The sequence below is a fragment of the Psittacula echo genome (genome assembly GCF_963264785.1).
Source record: "Psittacula echo genome assembly, chromosome: 3".
Lineage (NCBI taxonomy): Eukaryota > Metazoa > Chordata > Aves > Psittaciformes > Psittacidae > Psittacula > Psittacula echo.
In genome coordinates this window covers 28,579,106-28,599,307 of record NC_137736.1, presented here as the reverse complement: position 1 = coordinate 28,599,307, position 20,202 = coordinate 28,579,106, and the positions used below count along the sequence as shown (strand labels likewise).

The 20,202-nt window shown below is 38.8% G+C and overlaps 2 protein-coding genes across 5 annotated transcripts in view; one reads left to right on the top strand and one right to left on the bottom strand.

Annotated features, from left to right (window-relative positions):
• LTN1 (listerin E3 ubiquitin protein ligase 1) overlaps positions 1-10,261 on the top strand; it is a 32,172-nt gene extending 21,911 nt beyond the window's left edge. For 3 of the 4 annotated variants that reach the window (XM_080614005.1, XM_080614006.1, XM_080614004.1), the window contains 9 exons: positions 1,472-1,685; positions 1,970-2,207; positions 3,334-3,408; positions 4,327-4,513; positions 4,955-5,126; positions 5,873-6,093; positions 6,599-6,793; positions 7,452-7,619; positions 8,391-10,261. In XM_080614005.1, coding sequence (XP_080470131.1) covers positions 1,472-1,685; positions 1,970-2,207; positions 3,334-3,408; positions 4,327-4,513; positions 4,955-5,126; positions 5,873-6,093; positions 6,599-6,793; positions 7,452-7,619; positions 8,391-8,453 — 1,533 coding nt within the window. In that variant the 3' untranslated portion in view covers positions 8,454-10,261. The remainder of the gene's footprint in view (positions 1-1,471; positions 1,686-1,969; positions 2,208-3,333; positions 3,409-4,326; positions 4,514-4,954; positions 5,127-5,872; positions 6,094-6,598; positions 6,794-7,451; positions 7,620-8,390) is intronic. The other variant, XR_013956471.1, reaches the window with a different exon arrangement.
• Positions 10,262-12,783: 2,522 nt separating this feature from the next.
• Positions 12,784-19,567, bottom strand: HEMK2 (HemK methyltransferase 2, ETF1 glutamine and histone H4 lysine; the record flags this gene model as incomplete). The annotated part of the gene is made up of 6 exons (XM_080614227.1): positions 12,784-13,240; positions 14,253-14,394; positions 15,122-15,205; positions 16,670-16,760; positions 17,964-18,053; positions 19,425-19,567. 6 exons carry the CDS (start codon positions 19,565-19,567, stop codon positions 13,089-13,091), a joined length of 702 nt encoding a protein of 233 aa, XP_080470353.1. The 3' UTR covers positions 12,784-13,088.
• Positions 19,568-20,202: the final 635 nt, after the last annotated feature.

Sequence of the window (20,202 nt, the reverse complement as noted above, 5' to 3'; positions counted from 1 at the left end):
ATGGTGGGGCCTAACGGGTTTAGTTTCATCTGATGTGTGTTAACTTTATAGTATCTCAGAATAATGATTAATATTAATAGCTGGGTACCCAGCATTTTGAGGATAACTTATTTTACATATCATCTCTATTAAGATACGGAACTAAGAAAATAAACACTTACTGCACGAGTGCTCATGTTGCATCTTCACTTTTGATGTACTTACCTTTTTAGATTATACCTTGCATGTGGCAGGGACCTAGTCATCTCATCTTAGCAAATATTTGTCCCATTGATGAAAAGAATTGTACAAAATCCTTTTGTACTGAGCATTGACAAAAGTCATCTATCGCTTAAAGGCACAAGCAATGCTAAATCTCTGGTTTCTTTTTGTTTATGGAGATGAAATTACCTTACCCTTGAAGCAATATGATATTTAGTGATGGCACTGGTGGTTGGAAAATAATTTTGAAATATGCCTGCTGTAGGTCTCTATGTTGAAAAATAATATCTCTTTAAGACCAAAGTCTAATATGACATATAAAAATTAACTGAATGTAAAGCAGTATCTGCATTGCAATATCAAACTGATCACCTGAAACATCAAAATGTATTCTGACAGTGTTAGAAAACAGGTTAGAGTGAACAGCTGACTACTTTATTTGTTAAATAAGGATGCAGAATCCCTCACCCTGTCACTACTAAGGGCAAGCTGGAAACTTCCATGTGGCCTTTCTCAGTCTTGGGATTAATCTCCTTACCTATGCTGTATATGCCTCAAAACTGTGAATTTTTTTATTGAAAAAACTCCCACCAAAACCCCAAAAAAACACAACAAACAAAACAACAACAAAAAAACCAACCCAAATAAACCGAAACAAACAAAATCCCAACAAACTACTATGAAAAAATTGTTGCATAGATAAGTGCTTGGGAATATTTTTAATATTTAATGCTATTCCTTGGGGGGAAAATAGTAAGAATATAAATTAGAAGAATAAACTCTGCTGGGGGAGAGGTAATGATCTCCTGATAGCCACTTCAATAATTTCCAGCTTATAGTAGTATATTGTCAATTTCCTTCTGCAAGTTGGAAATACAAGTATGATATAGGTATGGCTTTTGTGTTTGGGAGAGGAAGGTGAGAGCACTTCACGTGCCAATTTTGGCTCACTTGGCTGCACAAGTGCCACAGAAAAGCTCAGCTGCATACATTTCTGTTTGAATCCACTTGGTGGCAGTTTCTGTCATTGAAAAGAAGGTCACATAAAGGAAGCAATCCAGGATTCTAAATGATGAGACTTGGAAATTCATTTCAGTAAATCTTGCTAAGGTACAGATTACATTTTTAAACTTTCCCCCAGTCATATTAAAATGGTCTTTGCAATTGAGTTTTCTTGGAAATTACACTTTCTGGTATACACAGGAAATGTGAAACATATTTTAAAGTAAATTTATGGTTAAGACATCATCCTCTTATTTTTTCCTTCTAGACAACAAGTGAAAACCGTTCACTTTATCATGTCCTGCTTGTGCAGATTTTTGCTTGTGTCAGTTGTGACTTGGCATCTGCCCTTAGCACTTACTTTGAAGCTGCAACTCCAAAAACTACTGAAAACCTTCCTGTGAACTTGATCAGAGAATGGAAAGAATTCTTTTCTGAGGGAATTCACAGTTTGCTATTGCCTTTGTTGGTGAAGGTCACAGGCAAGTATATGGCAAGGAGGGTCATAGTGGTACCCATCAGGCTATTCTGAAATGTAACCCAATGGGCAGTTTTTTTTATTTTATAGTAATATTATGTCAACATAGTTTATAAAAAGTTGCTTTTTTTTTTTTAACACTTACATGCTAATTAGTAAAGTAACTGCACTTAACATTGTTATTCTTAAGTTTAAGTGGATTCTGATAAGTGCAGTCTGAGTTCGTAGTAAATGCTTGTTTATGATATCATCCATACACTCTATCTCATTTTTCTCTGTTTTAAATAGGAGAAACCAAAAACGCATCTGAAGGCTCTTTTCAGAACTCTGTGTTAACGTCTTTGGGTGAAGCTCTAACTTACATCTCGAAGGACCAGTTGTTAAACCATAAATTGCCAGCAAAGTTTGTTGCAGGCCAAAAAACAAATCTTCCAGATAAGCTCCAGACTCTACTAAATACATTATCTCCACTGTTGCTTTTCCGGGCTAGACCTGTACAAATTTCTGTCTACCACATGTTGTATAAGTAAGAATCAACAATTTCTCACTTCTGTCACCTTCCATCCCATGGTTTTTTCCTAATTAAAAAAAAAAACAGACAAATAAAAACCAACCAACCAAACCAAACAAACAAAACCAAGAAAAACCCAAACTAACCAAACGGGGAAAAAAAAAAAAAACAACCCAGAACCATGCTGTAGAACATGCGCTTATAGATGTATGTTTAGCAAACTCATATTCCATCATGGAAGAAAATCCTTAACTGGGCAATTTGTGTTCTGTATTGGAGGACATTATATAAAACTATGAATGCTAAATTTAATTGTAAAAATAGACTAAGTATATACTGAGAAATTTTACTGCACTAACAAACATATATTCATGCAGTTTTATTTTCTGTACCATACTTACATAGATAACAGTATTGTAACTATAAAGCTATTTAGTTTTAGCCCCTATTCTAATACTTGTAGCATCCTAAAATAAAAACTGAATTATTCCAGGTTTGATCTGGGTCTGACTATTGTTAAATAGTATGGCCTTTTTATTTTCACTAATTCAGAATAGAAAGTAAGAAAGTGAAAAAAAAATGTGTAGTCGTGTGAACTTTCTGGATCTCTCTGATTCCTAAAGAGAGAATACAGAATTTGAAAAATACTGTGCACATTTGGCTGGTCAAAATGCAGGTTGCAAAGCAGCTGCTTTAAGCATAAGAACCTCCCATTATCTTTCACTTACATTGAGGCATAAACTTGCAATAGCTTTATTCTGATAGACAAATTAATTGAGTTATTTAATTATATTTATTTATATTATTTTATATATATTATTATATTTTATATATTATAATATAATATATTTTATAATATATTATAAATATATTATATTTAATTAATTATAATTAATTAATAAATTCCTGAGTGACTCAGGAAGTATAAAAAGTCTGGAAAAGAACTGAACAAGGCTACATGCTCATTGGCTGTTATTCAGGAGCCATCTTTGCAATGGTGACATGACTCTTAAAGATTCTGTGTTGTTAATAAGGAATAATTGCCGTTATTTTATTGCTTATCATTAACTTGACACTGATAAGCAAAGAACTGTGCATCATAGTAAAAATTAAATCTGATTTCCTTTCCCTATTTCTGTAGATTAATGCCTGAATTGCCGAAATTTGATGACGAAGATCTGAAATCTTACGGTGACGAAGAGGAAGAATCAGCATTGTGAGTATGTTTGTCTCATGGGTTTGTTGTGACTCTTCTGTATTTTTAAAATGTGCTGTAGCAGCTGAGATTTGCAGCATAGTGGTCACGTCTCAGGAGATGTTAAAAAAAAAGATATGGCTATGACAATAGGGTAATAAATATTAAAAATATTCACTATAATTGCTTAAATCTGCCTTTGTGCTAAAACTGCAAGCAGCATTTGCAATTGTTTTCTAGGTACAGTTACTAGAGTAAGCACAACGTACGTGCTTTGTATTGTGAAATCTTCACAGATTTTTACTGGACTGTTCTATTCAGAATGTGTCCAGCTGCACAGGTAGCTTCAGTTACATCAACCTCCAATATTGACCTGGGTGTTGTATAAAGCTTGAATACAATAATAAGTCAACAGTTTGAAGAGGAAGTATGATAACTGTTTAAAAAAAAAAAAGAATAAAATCTTTTTTCTTCACCCTAGGGTTCACTGCCTACCTTTACTATAGAGCTGCAAAAGGCTTTTTAATCCAAACCCAAACCCAACACGTGCAGTGATTAGGAGATCCATTGTTCAATTGCTCTTTTGTTGGTGTGACTTGCAAATAAAGCAAGCAAGCAAACCAGCTCTGCATGGCGTAGATTGAATCAGCTTACACATAGACCACTTCCAGGTTAAGTGGTCAGCATTCAGTTTATGCTTGTCTTGCAAAAAAAAACCAACTGTCCTTTCAGGAAAAAGAAATTAAAAATGAAAAAACCTTACATTCACACATTTGTGCTAGATTTTAAAAGTATTTTTTCCTTGAATAAAAGGTCCCTTTTATGTTCTACATACATAGTTTTACTGACATGACTTTTCTAGGAAATCTGTGAATATAAATTCAGTTAATGCTCTGCTTAAGATTTGAATTTACTAAACCAGATAACACTTTTCCATAGATCACCTCCAGCAGCTCTTATGTCTGTCCTGGCCACTCAGGAGGTCTTGCTAGAAAACATCCTGGAATGCATTCCGGTTGGAGAATTTGCAGTTATTCAGCCCTTGAGCGATGAGTTCTGCCTTGTTCTGGGATACCTTCTCACTTGGAAATTAATATTAGCTTTCTTCAAAGCAGCTTCTTCTCAGGTATATGTTGAGTCCTTTCCTCTTAACTGAATTTCTTAATATACTTACTTGGTTTGAATGTTGGTGTTTCATTCAGCCTTTATATTCTTTTAATTATGCGCCTATTGATTTTGTGGAATTAGTGGAATTCTGAAAGCATCAATAGACTTTGATTTCTGCACTGCAGTAGTTAAGGCTGGTAGTATTAGAGTAATAAAGAATTAAGATGTATCAATAGATGATTCTTGCATTTTCAAACAAGCTTGCTACTTTTACAATTTTCTAATCATTCAAAGTGATGCAGAGAACTAAGTCACTCTTCTAAACACTTGTTCTGAATCATAATCTTGCTTTTCTTCCCTATAGAAACAAATATGTATCATTTACAGGGGAAGCTGTATTTGTTAAGTCTCATCTATATGTTATGGTTTTTGGTTTGACTTTTTTGTTTTACACTATCAGCTGCGAGTTCTCTACTCACAATACCTTAGAAGAACTAAAAGCTTGAATAAACTGCTTTATCACTTGTTCAGGCTTATGCCTGAAAGCCCCATCTTTTCTGGGCCAACTTCAGAAGTTCCAAATAAGGACACAAAAACCTTCTTTACTGAAGAGCTTCATTTAGATGTCAAAGGTTAGTAAAAATTGTAATTGTGCGTATTTTAATACATACTTTTTGAAATGTTTGCGACATTAAATTATGTGTTATTTTCATCACGCTGTTCAGAAGACCCAGTTAATCAACCATGATGTGAGAAGGTATGCTGGTTGGGTTTGGGTTTTTTTTGTTGGTTTTCTTTTTTTTTTTTTTTTTTTTAGCTGAGAAACACGAAAAAGACAATTAGTTTTTAAAGTTGCTTCACTGAAATTGTTATGTACCTGTATAGATGAGAGCAAAGGCACTGAGTTTCCATTTCTTGTTATTTTGCTTGAATACCACTGTATGTTGCAGAACAATTTACCTGGATGACAGTAAGAAAGAATTACTAATGTGACATTCCAAGAGAACGATTTCCCTTATCTCTTTATAAACTTCTATAGGAACACTGCAAACATCAAAAGTGCTCCAGATTTCTTACTGTTTGCTCCAAAATGCGCATTTTGTAGTTTCTAGAATGCAAAATTATTCTTGACTTCTGGTAGTCCACCTAGAGTTAATCTCTAAATTAGAAGATGAATTTCCATTTGTGAACTGTTAGCCTAAGAAACAGAGACCAGACTGATGGAGAAAGACAAGCACTTAAGGTAGTGAGTATCTAAGGAGCATGTACATGACATTCTGGTTCCCACAGTTACATTGGTGTCAATATGTTTGTACATGGTGTGGAGGAATTGACATTTGTGATTAACGCTTTTCAACATCCTTTCTTTCCCTCCCAGGGACAAGAGTCCTGTCATCCCAGATTCCGCACTTGGCCTGCTCTGTGTACCATATAACACTGAAAGACCTTCCAGCCATGGTCAGGCTTTGGTGGAATAGCTGTGAGAAACGTGTCTTCAATGTTGTAGATAAGTTTACAAGCAAATATGTCAGCAGTGTGCTTTCTGCACAGGAAATAGCTTCTGTTCAGACTAGCACACAGTTATTTAATGGCATGACGGTTAGTAAGACTTTTTGTCCTTTTTCTTCTAATTTACTTCAGTTTTTCACAACCATTAAGAAATTATAAGACTGTATTACAGTGTGTTGTATGATTGCATTTTCATTGTTCTAAATGACTGATGAAAACAACACTTAGCTTGGTATCTGTATATTAAGTTGATGTTTGTTAATATTCTGCTTGGAAAAAAAATACAAAAGAATGGCGTTTATGATGTTGGAGGTGGTAAGTGGAAGATATGGCTATCAATACACTTACTTCAGTTTATTAAAAAAGTCAGTAGATTGAAAAATGCCTAGTAATTTTTTCTTTGGTTCCCCAACATATGAGTGGATTTTTATTTTCCTTAAGAAGAGTGTTTTCCTGGTCTAAGAAGATTATTTAATGTGTGTAGTAAAGTATTTATGTTTTGTGTATATATATATATATACACAAAAATATAAAGAAAAGATTAGTGTATCTTTGTATCTCTATATATGCTTTTTTTTTTCTATTTTATTAATAGGTAAAGGCTCGGTCTGCAGCACGGGAAGTCATCGCTACCTATTCAGTCGATGATATATTTATTGAACTAATAATACAGCTTCCATCAAATTACCCACTGGGATCCATAACAGTTGAGAGTGGAAAGAGGGTTGGTGTGGCTGTACAGCAATGGCGCAATTGGATGCTACAGTTAAGCACCTACCTTACACATCAGGTAAGTGTAGAGGAAGCCCCTAGTTTTGAAAACTGAAATTCAGTCATGAGAATAGAAAAACATTCCTAGTGATGCAGTATTATTTAGATCTGTATAGTGGATCTCATCAGTAGATCTCAAAAGACTTCATAGGTTTGTTCACTCTTCTATCTGCGTCTCTCCAGATCCTGGAACACAGAGGTAAAATTATTGGCCTAGTAAGTCCTGTTAAATCCATAGCCAAAGTTGGAAATTTAGATCCTTTAAGACTTGGGCCAGTGTCTGCCATATGTGGCAATGCCATTTCAACTATCATTTGAAGGAAGGAAAAAAAAAACCAAACCAACCAAAAAAAACCCCAACCCAAAACCCAGTACATGAAATTCTGTAAAAGACTGGTGGTTGCTGAGGTTGCATCATCTGTGGTTAGAACAAAACAATGATTGAAAATTTTAAAATCCCCTTTTAAGTGCTCCTAAGTGCATTCCTTTCATTGCTTTTCTATAGACTAGACTATCATCTGTATTTCATGCATTTGCTCTACAAATTATTCACCACACATATTGCATATAATTTCAGATAAAGCCTTCAGGCTTTGTTTCCTTCATCTGCTTATGCATAACAGTACAAATACTGTGAAGGAATTCTGCAGTATTAATAGCTCTTTTCCCTCTGTTAGAATGGAAGTATTATGGAAGGATTGTCTTTGTGGAAAAATAACGTGGACAAACGTTTTGAGGGTGTTGAAGATTGCATGATCTGCTTTTCAGTCATTCATGGTTCCAACTATTCACTTCCCAAAAAAGCTTGCAGAACATGCAAGAAAAAGTTTCATTCAGCTTGCTTGGTAAGTACCTAGACTAAATCTTTCAAATAGGCAAAATATCCATTTGTAGTTTGAACCAGGAACTTCTGTTGTAATACCATCAGTTCTCTGTTATGTTATTGGAGTATCTGGGATTAACTAAACTCATGAGTTATGTGTATGGCTTTTGTACTAAGATGTAAGAGCATGTAATGAGAGAGGGGTTGCTACACTTCACAGATGATAATGATCCATTTCACATTCACTAAGACATAAGCCTTACATCTACGTAGGGTGTAGCAACACCATCTTGCTGTTATCCGCACCAATATGGGAATGGAAAAGGTTAAATTTAATTTGTGCAGCATGCTCTTTAGTAAACCATACTGATATGGACAATTAACATTTAACTATACCCAGGTCATTGTAGGCAGTGGTTGTACAGAGCATACTGGAACAGATTGGCACCTGTATGGACATGAAATGGAGCGATTATTGCTGCTTTAAAAATGCTAGCTTTTTATTCTAAAATGAGACTGGATGAGAATTCCTTTGTGTCAGGCTTTTTAGAATAAGACTTTAGTATTATGTGTGTGTGATGTGTATATACAAATACATGTGTATGTACACATGCATACATACAGAAGTGGAAAGGTCTTTTTTTTTTACTGTTACTTGTTTGTTTGGTCTTTTTAAAGTACAGTTAGTGCTTTGATAATTATATTAATTGGCAAATAATAGTTATTATTGGCGATAAACTGTCATTCCTGAGAGCTTGCATGTGTATCTTAAACCACTGTATTTCTCTTTCAGTACAAATGGTTCACATCGAGCAACAAATCCACTTGTCCACTCTGTCGAGAGACGTTTTTCTGAACTAAAATGGTCTTTCTCCTTTCCATGAGCTAAGTAATAAATGAAGAGATGGCAAAAAAACTGTTGTAAGAAGCTAACTACTTGGAAATAATGTCAGTTACTTTAAATTCTTGACTAGTGGGATATATGACACATATTTACCTCTGGACTGTTTTTTGTAATTTTGAAGATTCTTCTTTGATACAAAGAAATATATAAGAATAATTTATTTTAATGTGTATATTTTTAAGATACTGAGATATATTAAAAGTTCGGAAATAATGCAGAGTTATGTTTCAAAAGTGGTGTTTAAGCCACAACATAGTTGATTAAAACCTCTTATTTTAGGTGTATTCTAACACAGTGTCAGGCACTTAACCCAGCTCATGCCTTTTAATATAGCAGGTAAATTTAACATAGGTGGTATAAAACCTTGATTTTTGGTTATAGTGTGTTCATAATAGTTCCTTTTATGGGGAAAAAAGAATATTGTTGCTGTTAGACATTAAGGCATGGATCTAGGGTGACAGCCTTCGGTTAAAGCATAAAATTTAAACACAGAATGTTTTAAATTAACATGCTTGTATACCGAGCTTTCACCTTTAACAACCTCATTTCCCCAAAATCCCTTAACCATCCAGCACCCTAAACCCATAAAAACTTGGAAGCCCAAGTCAGTAGAATACAATCATTCCTGCATGACAATGGAAAATGCTACCTATTTATTGCCAATTGGCTTTTAAAGAGAAGGCATATGCACTGATCAGTTCTTACTGTTTTAAGTTGATGTCTTCATTAGCTGGCAAAGTAGGTATCACTGAATGGACACTGTACTTCCACTGTCCCAGAATTACAAGGACTCCAAGTGAATATGACAGATGTATCAAAACTTAATATTGTTGCCAACTATACATTTTCCATGCCTTTTATTTTTTAAACAGCAGTAGCATACTAATATATTCAAAGTTGAATGGTATTTGTGGTGAGTATCTTTTCAAAAGTTGAATAAAAGGGAGGGAATAAATAAATTTTAAATGATCTGTGTAGTGCTGGATTGTTTTCTGTTCCTTTGTGTGATAAAGTTTCAGAAATTAATAATACAAATTTTAAGATAACAAGTTGGTCCCTTCTGATGTGGAAGCTCTAGAAATGAGTTTTAGCTGTTGATAACTTAAGTCTGTTATTTTTAACAGGTAGTGCTGACCTTCCAGAGGAGAAATTTCTTCACAGTTTTTGAGACAGACAGAATGGAAAGGCTTTAAAACTGGTATTGAAAAGCTCTAACTGGAAATGCAGATTAAGGAGCAAGCTGTAGTTTTTCATTTTTACTGATACTAAAACTCCAGAGTTGCAGGAGACAGCGGTAGAGAGAGGTCAGGAAAATTGAACTTATGATTTGTTGAACTGGATGCTTATATTTCCTTGTGCAAATATCCAGCTGTTAGATAGCCCAGTGCAATCATGTTCTGTGGAAAGGATGTTTGTTACATTTTATTAGTTTCTGTTCTGATCTTCATTATTCTGTTCTTTATAATTTAAACCTGCACACACTGTTGAGCATTGCAATATATGCCAGATAATTGCCCGTTTTTATCTTTGATTACCTTTTAAACCCAATTCTTTACTTATAACTGAACACTAGACATTAATTAAACTTCCTTTTGTTAAACCTGTAGCTTTACTCTATTAAATGTTTTGGCTACGTCTTAAAAATCCTCTTTTGATGTTATGACTTTTGCTCAGAAACTTAACTTTGCTAGCCAAAATGGTTAACAACACAAAACTTGTAGAGTGGTGTAAGGATGATAGTGTATTGGTTCAAACAGCCCTGCGGCTATGATTGTTACTTTAAAAGCCATGATTTACAGCAAAGTAAAATCACTAAGCATAAAACCTTTTCTCCTTACAGCTTTTTAAGGGAAAACTGAACAAAAAAGAAGCATTGCTTAGCAAAGGGTCTGCCATCAAGTCAGGTCCTAGAAGTAGGAAGCAGAAATACAACTCTGTAGAGTTGTCTACTTGGTAAGCTGCAAGAACAAAAACTTTGCTTAAATTTTTCAGCGGAAAACTGTGGAAACACACATCGCTTCAGATGGTCATAAAGTTTCTCCCCAGTTCCTCAACTTTGACAGTCCTTAGACGAGTCCCAAGTGGATGGTAGCTTCTCATGTTCTTTTGCAGTAAAAAATCTCAAGTGGGCTAGCTAGGTTTATAGTCATGTGTTTCTGCTAACAGCACCGACACTTCTCATGTGTTATTCTCCCTGTTCAAAACCACCTTTTTTCAGTCTCCTAGTTAAAGTTTTTGGGTGGTCAGTTCAAAGCGTGGAAGAACTTTTAATGTTTGTGCAAGCTGAGTAAGCACAAGAGTTGTAAGTTCACTTCTGAAGTCTTAAATGGAAGTCTCTTCAGTGCCTCAGCATTCTACAGAAAAACCCTTGTGACCCTGGTCCCTATAGAAGAGTTAGCTAATGGCTTATCAAACATCACTTGACACAAATTCTTAAAGGTTAGGGTCTCTGAAAGCATTCTCCCAGGCAGTGCTAGGGAATAGAATCATAGACTCATAGAATAGTTAGGTTTGGAAAGGACCTTAAGATCATCTAGTTCCAACCCCCCTGCCATAGGCAGGGACACCTCACACTAAACCATGCCACCCAAGGCCTCATCCAACCTGGCCTTGAACACTGCCAGGGATGGAGCATTCACAACCTCCCTGGGCAACCCATTCCAGTGCCTCACCACCCTCACAGTAAAGAATTTCTTCCTTATATCCAATCTAAACTTCTCCTGTTTAAGTTTTAACCCGTTACCCCTTGTCCTGTCACTATAGTCCCTGATGAATAGTTCATCCCCAGCATCCTTGTAGGCCCCCTTCAGATACTGGAAGGCTGCTATGAGGTCTCCACGCAGCCTTCTCTTCTCCAGGCTGAACAGACACAACTTTCTCAGCCTATCTTCATACCAGAGATACTCCAGTCCCCTGATCGTCCTCGTGGCCCTCCTCTGGACTTGTTCCAACAGTTCCATGTCCTTTTGATGTTGAGGACACCAGAACTGCACACAATACTCCAAGTGAGGTCTCACGAGAGCAGAGTAGAGGGGCAGGATCACCTCTTTCGACCTGCTGGTCATGCTCCTCTTGATGCAGCCCAGGATACGGTTGGCTTTCTGGGCTGCGAGCGCACACTGAAGCCGGCTCATGTTCATTTTCTCATCAACCAACACCCCCAAGTCCTTCTCTGCAGGGCTGCTCTGAATCTCTTCTCTGCCCAACCTGTAGCTGTGCCTGGGATTGCTCCGACCCAGGTGTAGGACCTTGCACTTGGCATGCTTAAACTTCATCAGGTTGGCACCAGCCCACCTCACAAGCGTGTCAAGGTCCCTCTGGATGGCATTCCTCCCCTCCAGTGTATCAACTGAACCACACAGCTTGGTGTCATCAGCAAACTTGCTGAGGGCGCACTCAATCCCACTGTCCATGTCACCGACAAAGATGTTGAACAAGACCGGTCCCAACACCAATCCCTGAGGGATGCCACTCGTTACTGGTCTTCAGCCAGACATTGAGCCATTGACCACAACTCTTGCATGCAGCAAATATTTTGAGAAGATATGGGGGGTGAAAGAGATAGGGAGGATTGGTTTAGTATTGCAATGTATTAGCAGTGGTGCTGCATCTGAGACTGTCTCTGCCATTGTGCTGCATGTGAGCAAAACATCTAAACATCTTCCTTGTTGGACTGTGCCCACTGCAAAGCACACATCTCATGTACACCACTGGGGCAACTCTACATGAACCTTCTGTGGGCAGGAGGAGGAGGAAGAAGCTGCAGAGGAAAGCTTTTCATCTGGATCCAGTGATCAGGAAATAGCTTCCCATAGAGGGAGGACTTTTACTCTACTTCTCCTTAAAGTCCTTGTTTCCAACTACCCAGTAACCAGCTTTTTCAATAGCATCACTTCCTTTTCCCACTCTTAATACCTTTTCATGGATGAGAACTTTTCATTTCATATACAACAGTACCCTCCTTGTAAAATGACATAAGAGGGAACACAGTCACCCTACTGTTGCCCGTAAGACTTCAGGAGAGTAATAGCTTGCTTTTGCTTTAGGTCTTGATATACACTTACTGCATCTTGCTGTTCAGAAGTACACCATTTCCTTGCAAGTGAAGGAAACTCAGTAATTGTGCCTTAGACTTGTAAAAGTATCCGATACCACATCAAACTAAGTAACACTGATTCTAAGTATTCATTCAAATACAGCATAGGTATAGACAGCAAGCTATTAAAAGGATATATTAAAGGTATTATAAGGATATATTAAACCAGGAAGAATTATATCAAGTAAATTATTTTAATGAGCCACAATGACAAAATATACAAATACCTATTTATAAAGGAAAAAGTCTTCAGTGTTTAAGTGCAAATACAACAAGGCAGGGTATTTCACAGTTGCCCCTCAACTGTCCTGTGGATGGCTAGAGGACCACTACACCTCTGACAGCCAACAGTAGCTGGCTGACATCCAGAATAAAAATAAATATAGAATCTTGATCAGTTTCACTGCAGTAATCAGGAAGTGAAGATACTCTTTAAGCGGATGGAAAATCTTGGCTTAAAATTTGATTGGGCAATTTCAGTTCTCTTGTGTTCAGCTTTCTGCATGTCTAGTGTCTGGAAGATGAAGAGCAGTTATCAATGACTTCCTAAATCTGAGGATAGTAAGTATCTCTGGTCCTGCTTGTCTGGAAAGTACTCGTGTGCCTTCTAAGCCATGTTTCTTCATTGTTTCCAGGATTTCATCTGTAATTGAAAGTGTAGCATTACAATTGAGTTAATATGGAAAGCAGCTGTAAAAGGCAGTGCTAAAGCATCTACCAAACATAAGCTGTAAAACAAAGATTATAGACTGTGTTGTCACTAAGTTTTATGCAAAACAGTCTTCCACCAAGAACAAACGAAGTCTACAATTTGCTGACTGAAGTTCTGTGTTTTGGTATTATTAATAGCAATAAACAATTCAGTTATGAAGCTAATTTGTAGAAGAAACTAAAATTTGTAGCACCTTCTCCCAAAAGCTGCCTGATCTATGGGGTGTGAAAGAATGTTTCTTAAAATTAGTTGATAATGTATAGCCATTAAGCACTAGATTGGAAGAAACAAGTCTGCATCTTTTCTCTATGCCTGTCAAAATGAAAGACTTCACATTCCCAACTGAAGGCTCTTGCCTTTGAAGTTCACACTGTCATTCTCTTTGATGAGGAAGGATGGGCCTGGCTTTGTTATACTTAGTTCTTAAGATTTACAGTCACCTTTCAAGTGTGGAACTGAAGCCCACACTTGAGTGTGGGGTCCTGACCCTGCTGAGGTCAGGACCTACATAATACCATTTTCCAAACTAAGTTAGGGTGTTCTTTTGGTAAATTTGGATGCAAAAGCCATGAATTCAGGAAAAGGACTCCAAGAGACATCAGTTTATGTAAAAGTCCCTCTGTAGATTAGACACCCACATAAAATTAAAAGACGAGAAGCACAAGAGTCCACAGAGATGCCATGGGCTTTATGAAGCAGGCAGATAATGGTCATCTACAGCATTTCTAAATGAGGACCTAAAACACCTATATGAATGTCAATACATGCTGTCAATCTTGAATTAGTTGCTGTCACCACGTGTTAGATTCAACTGATGTTGTGTACTACTTTTTCTTGTTTACTGAAGTCTGATAAGCTGGAGAACATTGCAGTGATCAACATTTTGATTAATATAGTGTTAGATCTGGTTCGGCACACTTAATGGTCCAAGGAAAGTGATCACCTGGATTATTTTCTTTAATTGTGACCAAGTAGAATAATCCTTCTGGTGAAAGTAGGTCTGGTACTAATGGAAAAACTCTATCCATTACTTCTCTGCCCTTCTTGCCACCAGCCCAGGATGCCGCTATTCCGTGGCTTTCCACCTAGAAGGAATGAAGGCAAAGATTGTCACAATACAGAATGATAGAAGGGTCACTCAGAAGAGAAACCCTACCATAATGTCTAGTTTTGGATGTCTGCCATTAGAAATCTGTCAACTTTAATTCATCAGATTAGTAAATGCTCAAAGTGATAATGTTTCAGCTTGAAGCATGCAATAAGTAATATGAAACAAAATTACTTCAAGACTACTTTTTACACAGCGTACAATTTTTGTTTCAAGTTCTACTCTTAAACTGGATTAAAAGAGCTGCATTTTGTCATGTGCTTTTTACGTATTTTCTTGTAATGTCTTATGAGTGCGTTTGCCAAATGGAAGGTGGCCAGAAAACCCTTTAACTGTTTTTGGGTCATCTGAGAACAGCAACTACAGAAGCAGAGGATATTCTGCATTTTCCATTGAAAGTCTTTCATGGGAATGCCTTAGCATGCCTAACAAAAGTCTTACAGTTTATACTTGATGGAGAAACTAGGTCTTGAGAAGCAGCAGCTAGCAATCCTTATTCCCACGTAGTCTTTATAAGCAACTGTAGTAAATAATTTTCACTACAACAGTGCTGTTACAAGAGTGCTGGTCCTACAACATCCCCTATTATTTAAGAAAAAAAAAAAAAAAAAAGAAAACCCCTTTAGTTTTCATAGCAGAACTTATTTGTTTTGCCTCCAACAGTAGAAATATAATTTTTATTGTGTATTTCCAATTTTTCCTACCTCTTCAGAAGGTGTCACCACATACGGGGGATTAAATATCAGTAGATCAACCTTCCCATTTAATCTTGGAGACAGTCCTTTGACCTGTAGATGAGTTGAAGGTTAATTTTCCTTTTTTTTTTTTTTTTTTTTTTTTTTTTTTTTTTTTTGAAACAATGCATGCATTTTGTAAAAATACAGTTACATAATGCTGGATATTCTGAGCATTTCAGCCTGACCCAGGAACACTGAACTTTACTTTCTAAGTGCAAGAGAAGCATCACGAAGAAGTATCCATCCACAGCAGAACATTTCAGTCAGCTTAAAGAGTATGTTATATATGGGATGTAGAACAGAAAGAGACACATATGTGGACACAAAGTTAGATAGATAAGTCAGATATAAAAGAATTTTTAAGTTATCGTTGGTTAATATTTGTTACCCAAAATTACCAATCAGTGACAACTGCAGTTCATTTCTCAAGTATGAGCAGTATTTCATCCATTTTAGATCACATATGTTGTTGTCTTTCTTCATTATCTTTTATAAACACAGATATTTAGGGTATTTTAAACAAACATCTTGCTAAAGAGATGAGAAACCTAGCTTTTCTCCATATCAAGTTTTGTAAGGTGTCCTGGGTTCAGCAGTAGCAGTCATTTTTCTCCTTCTTAGTAGCTGGTGCAGTGCTGTGTTTCTGACTTTCGGCCTGGGAACAGTGCTGATAACGCCGATGTTTTTAGTTGGTGCTCAGTAATGTTTACTCTGACCAAGGACTTTGTGACACTTTGTGAGTCTCATGCTCTGCCAGGGAGGAGAGGAAGCCAGGAGGAAGCAGGCAAAGGACACCTGACCCAAACTAGCCAAAGAGGTATTCCATACCACGGCACGTCATGCCCAGTATATAAACTGAGGGCGGATACCCGGAAGGGCTAGATCACTGCTCAGTCGGACTGGGTATCGGTCAGCGAGTGGTGAGGTGTTGTATTCTCTTCCCTTGTTATTTCCCTTATCATTATTATTATTGGTGGCAGCAGTATTGGTTTGTGTTATACCCTAGTTACTAGACTGTTCTTATCTCAACCCATGGGAGTTACATTCTTTCAGTTCTCCTCCCCATCCCTCTGGGAGCTGGGGGGAAGGAAGGGAGGGAGTGAGAGAGAGACTGCGTGGCTGAGTTTAAACCATGACATAAGGATAAAGTAACAACATACACATTCCCTAATTAAATCAGAAAGAGCCGAGAACTAAGAAATGCATCACATTAGAGAAAGGGCTACGAGAATGTCAGGTCACTGTAGAGGTCCTTGTGCAGCATTTTCCAAACTATATCTACATAATTAAGTCTTAAAATTAATTCACTGAAATTTTAAAGCTTAAATTTGAATTTTAGAGCTGAAGCAGTTTGGTTTTCCCTTGTTTCAGAAACACTTTTGCATTTTACTGTTTTCTTTTTTACTTCTGTGCTTTTTAAGAGGATGCTTGTACCAGGCCACGGTTACTTTTCAGTATTTCTAATAAGTATTAAAAAATTACAATAACTATAAAGATATTACTGAAACATCTTACCAAGTCAGTAATGACTGGCTGAAGGTGAACGTTGTTAAGCAGAGCTGTCTCCAGTGTACAGTGAGCTGCCATTGGGTTAATATCTGTGCATCTAGAAGCAAAATATTACAAAGTCTAAATTACTGGGTACCATATTTGGGTACTGTAACATCACCATGAACCATATGCTTATTTATGTACTCTCAATGAAAACATCCTTTCTGGCATGCTTTACTTCTCAAGTCTATAGCAAAAAATAACCAGTAAAATACACACAATGTATCAGCAGCTAAACCACTCAACACTATGCTGGAAGTTTTAATGGCTGTATGAAAGCTAAAGTGCAGGATTTGTTTTTCAATGCTAGCTCTGCATAAATACATATGCATACAAGTCTCTCATAAGATTCAGTTACTGCTAGCATCCATAACTAACATTGTGTCATCAGACCTCAGTAAGACTAGTCAGTGGCTAAAATTTAGAATTTAACTAAGTGAACTGTCGTGGTTTAAACCCTGTCGTCAAGTTAGCCATGTAGTCCACTCCCTCACTCCCCCCCTTTTTTTTCCCCCGCTCCCCGGAGGGATGGGGAGGAGAATCGAAAGAATGTAACTCCCACGGGTTGAGATAAGAACAGTCCAGTAACTAAGGTATAACACAAATCACTACTGCTGCCACCAATAATAATAATGATAAAGGAAATAACAAGGGAAGAGAATACAACACCTCACCACCCATCAAACGATACCTCCCCCCACCCAGCAGTGAGCTAGCCCTTCCGGGTAACTCCCAGTTACATCCTGGGCATGATGTGCTGTGGTATGGAATACCTCTTTGGCTAGTTTGGATCAGGTGTCCTGTCTCTGCTTCCTGCTGGCTTCCCCTCCTCCCTGGCAGAGCATGAGACTCACAAAGTCCTTGGTCAGAGTAAACATTACTGAGCACCAACTAAAAACATTGGCGTTACCAGCACTGTTCCCAGGCCAAAAGTCAAAAACACAGTGCTGCATCAGCTACTAAGAAGGAGAAAAAATGACTGCTACTGCTGAACCCAGGACAGTGAACACAATAGTAAACTTAGCAATTTGTCTCAGAAGTGGGAAGATGCAATTCTAGTGGCACCACTACTTAATTGTTAAAGAACCTGAAGTAAGTAGTTTAGGCTTGCTTTGCTTTGATTTCCATACCTGTAGAATTGAACTGATATTGCTTTGTGAAAAGAACAGTTTTTAAAATGTAAAAATTGAAAGTATATATGTGAGGGTTAAGTATTGTTTATTAGTGCATGCAGCAGTTTAAGTGCTATTATACTTACATATACAGTGCACTGGATCCAATAATGGAAGAAGCTACAAATGTTGAAACCACACCAGATCCAGATCCTATTTCAAGGCAGATCTCAACTCTAAAGAGAGAAAACTCTGGATGACTTATTTGTAACATATAAGACCACCTACATCAGATGCAGAATTAGTCAAGGCAGTGTTAGAAAACCTGATGCCCTTCTCCCAGATGTGCTGAAATACTTATTATACAGCCTTCAAAGCCCACGACATGTCAAAGCCCACGTCATGTTGCCTGTTTCACAGCGTTTTTCAGGCCTCTTGGTGACCATACAGACAATTCCTTGTGTGTTTCCCAAAGTGGCCTGTGATAACATTTCCCCCATGCCTACTAACATTAAAGTTTCCATTAACTGCACAATCTTAACAGTACAGGCTACATTTTTACAGCATTTATTACAGATTTATTGCAGCAAGACTGAACTCCAATAGAAATTAATGAAGCTGCACAACTAAAGCAGGACTCAAATGCAGAATACCTCAGGAGAGTTTCAGCCAGCTCTGGACATACAGCAGTGGCAGGCAATTTCAAAATAATCACTCATAACATTAACTCCTTGGGCGACTCCTGTAGTGGTTATAGTTACAGAGGCATACTTCAGCTGCTGACACTGGGCAGCAACCTAAGCAGCTATACAACTCTTAAGGCTTCAGTGGGGGTGGGACACAAGCATTTTACCATATTCATAAAATCACAGAATGGTTTGGGTTGGAAGGGATCTTAACTCTCATCTAGTTCCGACCCCCTGCCACAGCCAGCAACACCTTCCACTACAGCAAGTTGCTCAAAGCCACCTCCAACCTGGCCTTAAACACTGCCAGGGATGGGGCAGCCAGTTTCTCTAGGCAATCTCTGCCATGTCTCACCACCCTCGTAAATAATTTCTTTATAATATTTAATTTAAATCTACATTTTTTCAGTTTCAAACCATCACCCCTTGTGCTGTCACTACATGCCCTTGTAAAAAGTCCCTCTACAGCATCCCTGAAGGTCCCTTCAGGCACTGGAAGCTGCTCTAAGGTCTCCTCGGAGCCTTCTCTTCTGCAGGCTGAACAACCTCAGCTCTTTCAGCTTGTGTTCACAGGAGAGGTACTCCAGCCCTCCGAGCATCTTCGCGACCCTCCGCTGGTCTCTGTTCCAACAGGTCCACGTCCTTCAGGTGTTGGGGGCCCCAGAACTGAAATACTCGAATACGTGCTGCTGCCACCGAAATACGGTGCAGCCCTTGCACAGCTGCTCATATGTTACCCCCAACGCGCCACCCTACGGACAACCAGCAGAGCCCGAAGCCGTTCTGAGAAGCGCGGCAAGCCCGGTGTTACCGCGTTCCCCTCGACCAACCGCCCGCGGAGGGGAGACGGAAGTGACCGCCTCGCCTCGCCTCGCCCCCTCCCGTCCATTGGCCGCTCCCACCCCTCCCCGCGGTGCCTACCGGGCCTGCCTCAGGCGGGCCGCGTCCTGCTCCAGCGCGTCCAGCAGCAAGAAAGTGTCCTCGGCCGGCTCATACACATCGCGGAAGGGCCCGTGCGGCCCCACGTGACCGTACCGCGGTGTCGGGAGCGCGGACGCCGCCATCCTATCCCCTCCTACCCCGGGGTGCGCATGCGCTGCCAGACTGAAGACCTGCGCCTGCGCGGACTCCCGCAGCGGCAGAGAAAGGCGGAGAGGGTGGGCGAGCACTGGAGCAATCGCGCCGCCGTCACCGCCAATGTGAGGGCGTCGGTTTGGCCCCGCCCTAGTGCTGGCCTCGCCAACGGCGGCGGCTGTCTCTGCGGCCTCGTTATTAGTGAGCTGCTGACGTCACTGCCGGTGAGCACCGCGGCTGTCGGTGACTTTGTAGCGCTAGACTGCGTCGTGGCGGTGCAGTTGAGGCGATATTAGCCCCCGTCACTGTAATCAGTTCAGGTGTGCGTGGCCATCCCCACAGCACAATCACAGAATGGACTAGGTTGGAAAAGACCTTCAAGATCAAGACCGCCCCAGCACTGCTAAGCCCACCCTAAACCATGTACACGGGTTTTTAATCACTCCAGGGATGATGACTCCACCGCTGCCCTGGGCAGCCTGTGCCAATACCTGATCACCCTCCCAGTGAAGAAATTTTTCCTAATACCCAATCTAAAACTCCCCTGGTGCAGCTTGAGGCCATTACCTCTTGTCCTATTGCTACCTGGGAGAAGACACCAACCCCACTTCACTACAGCCTCCTT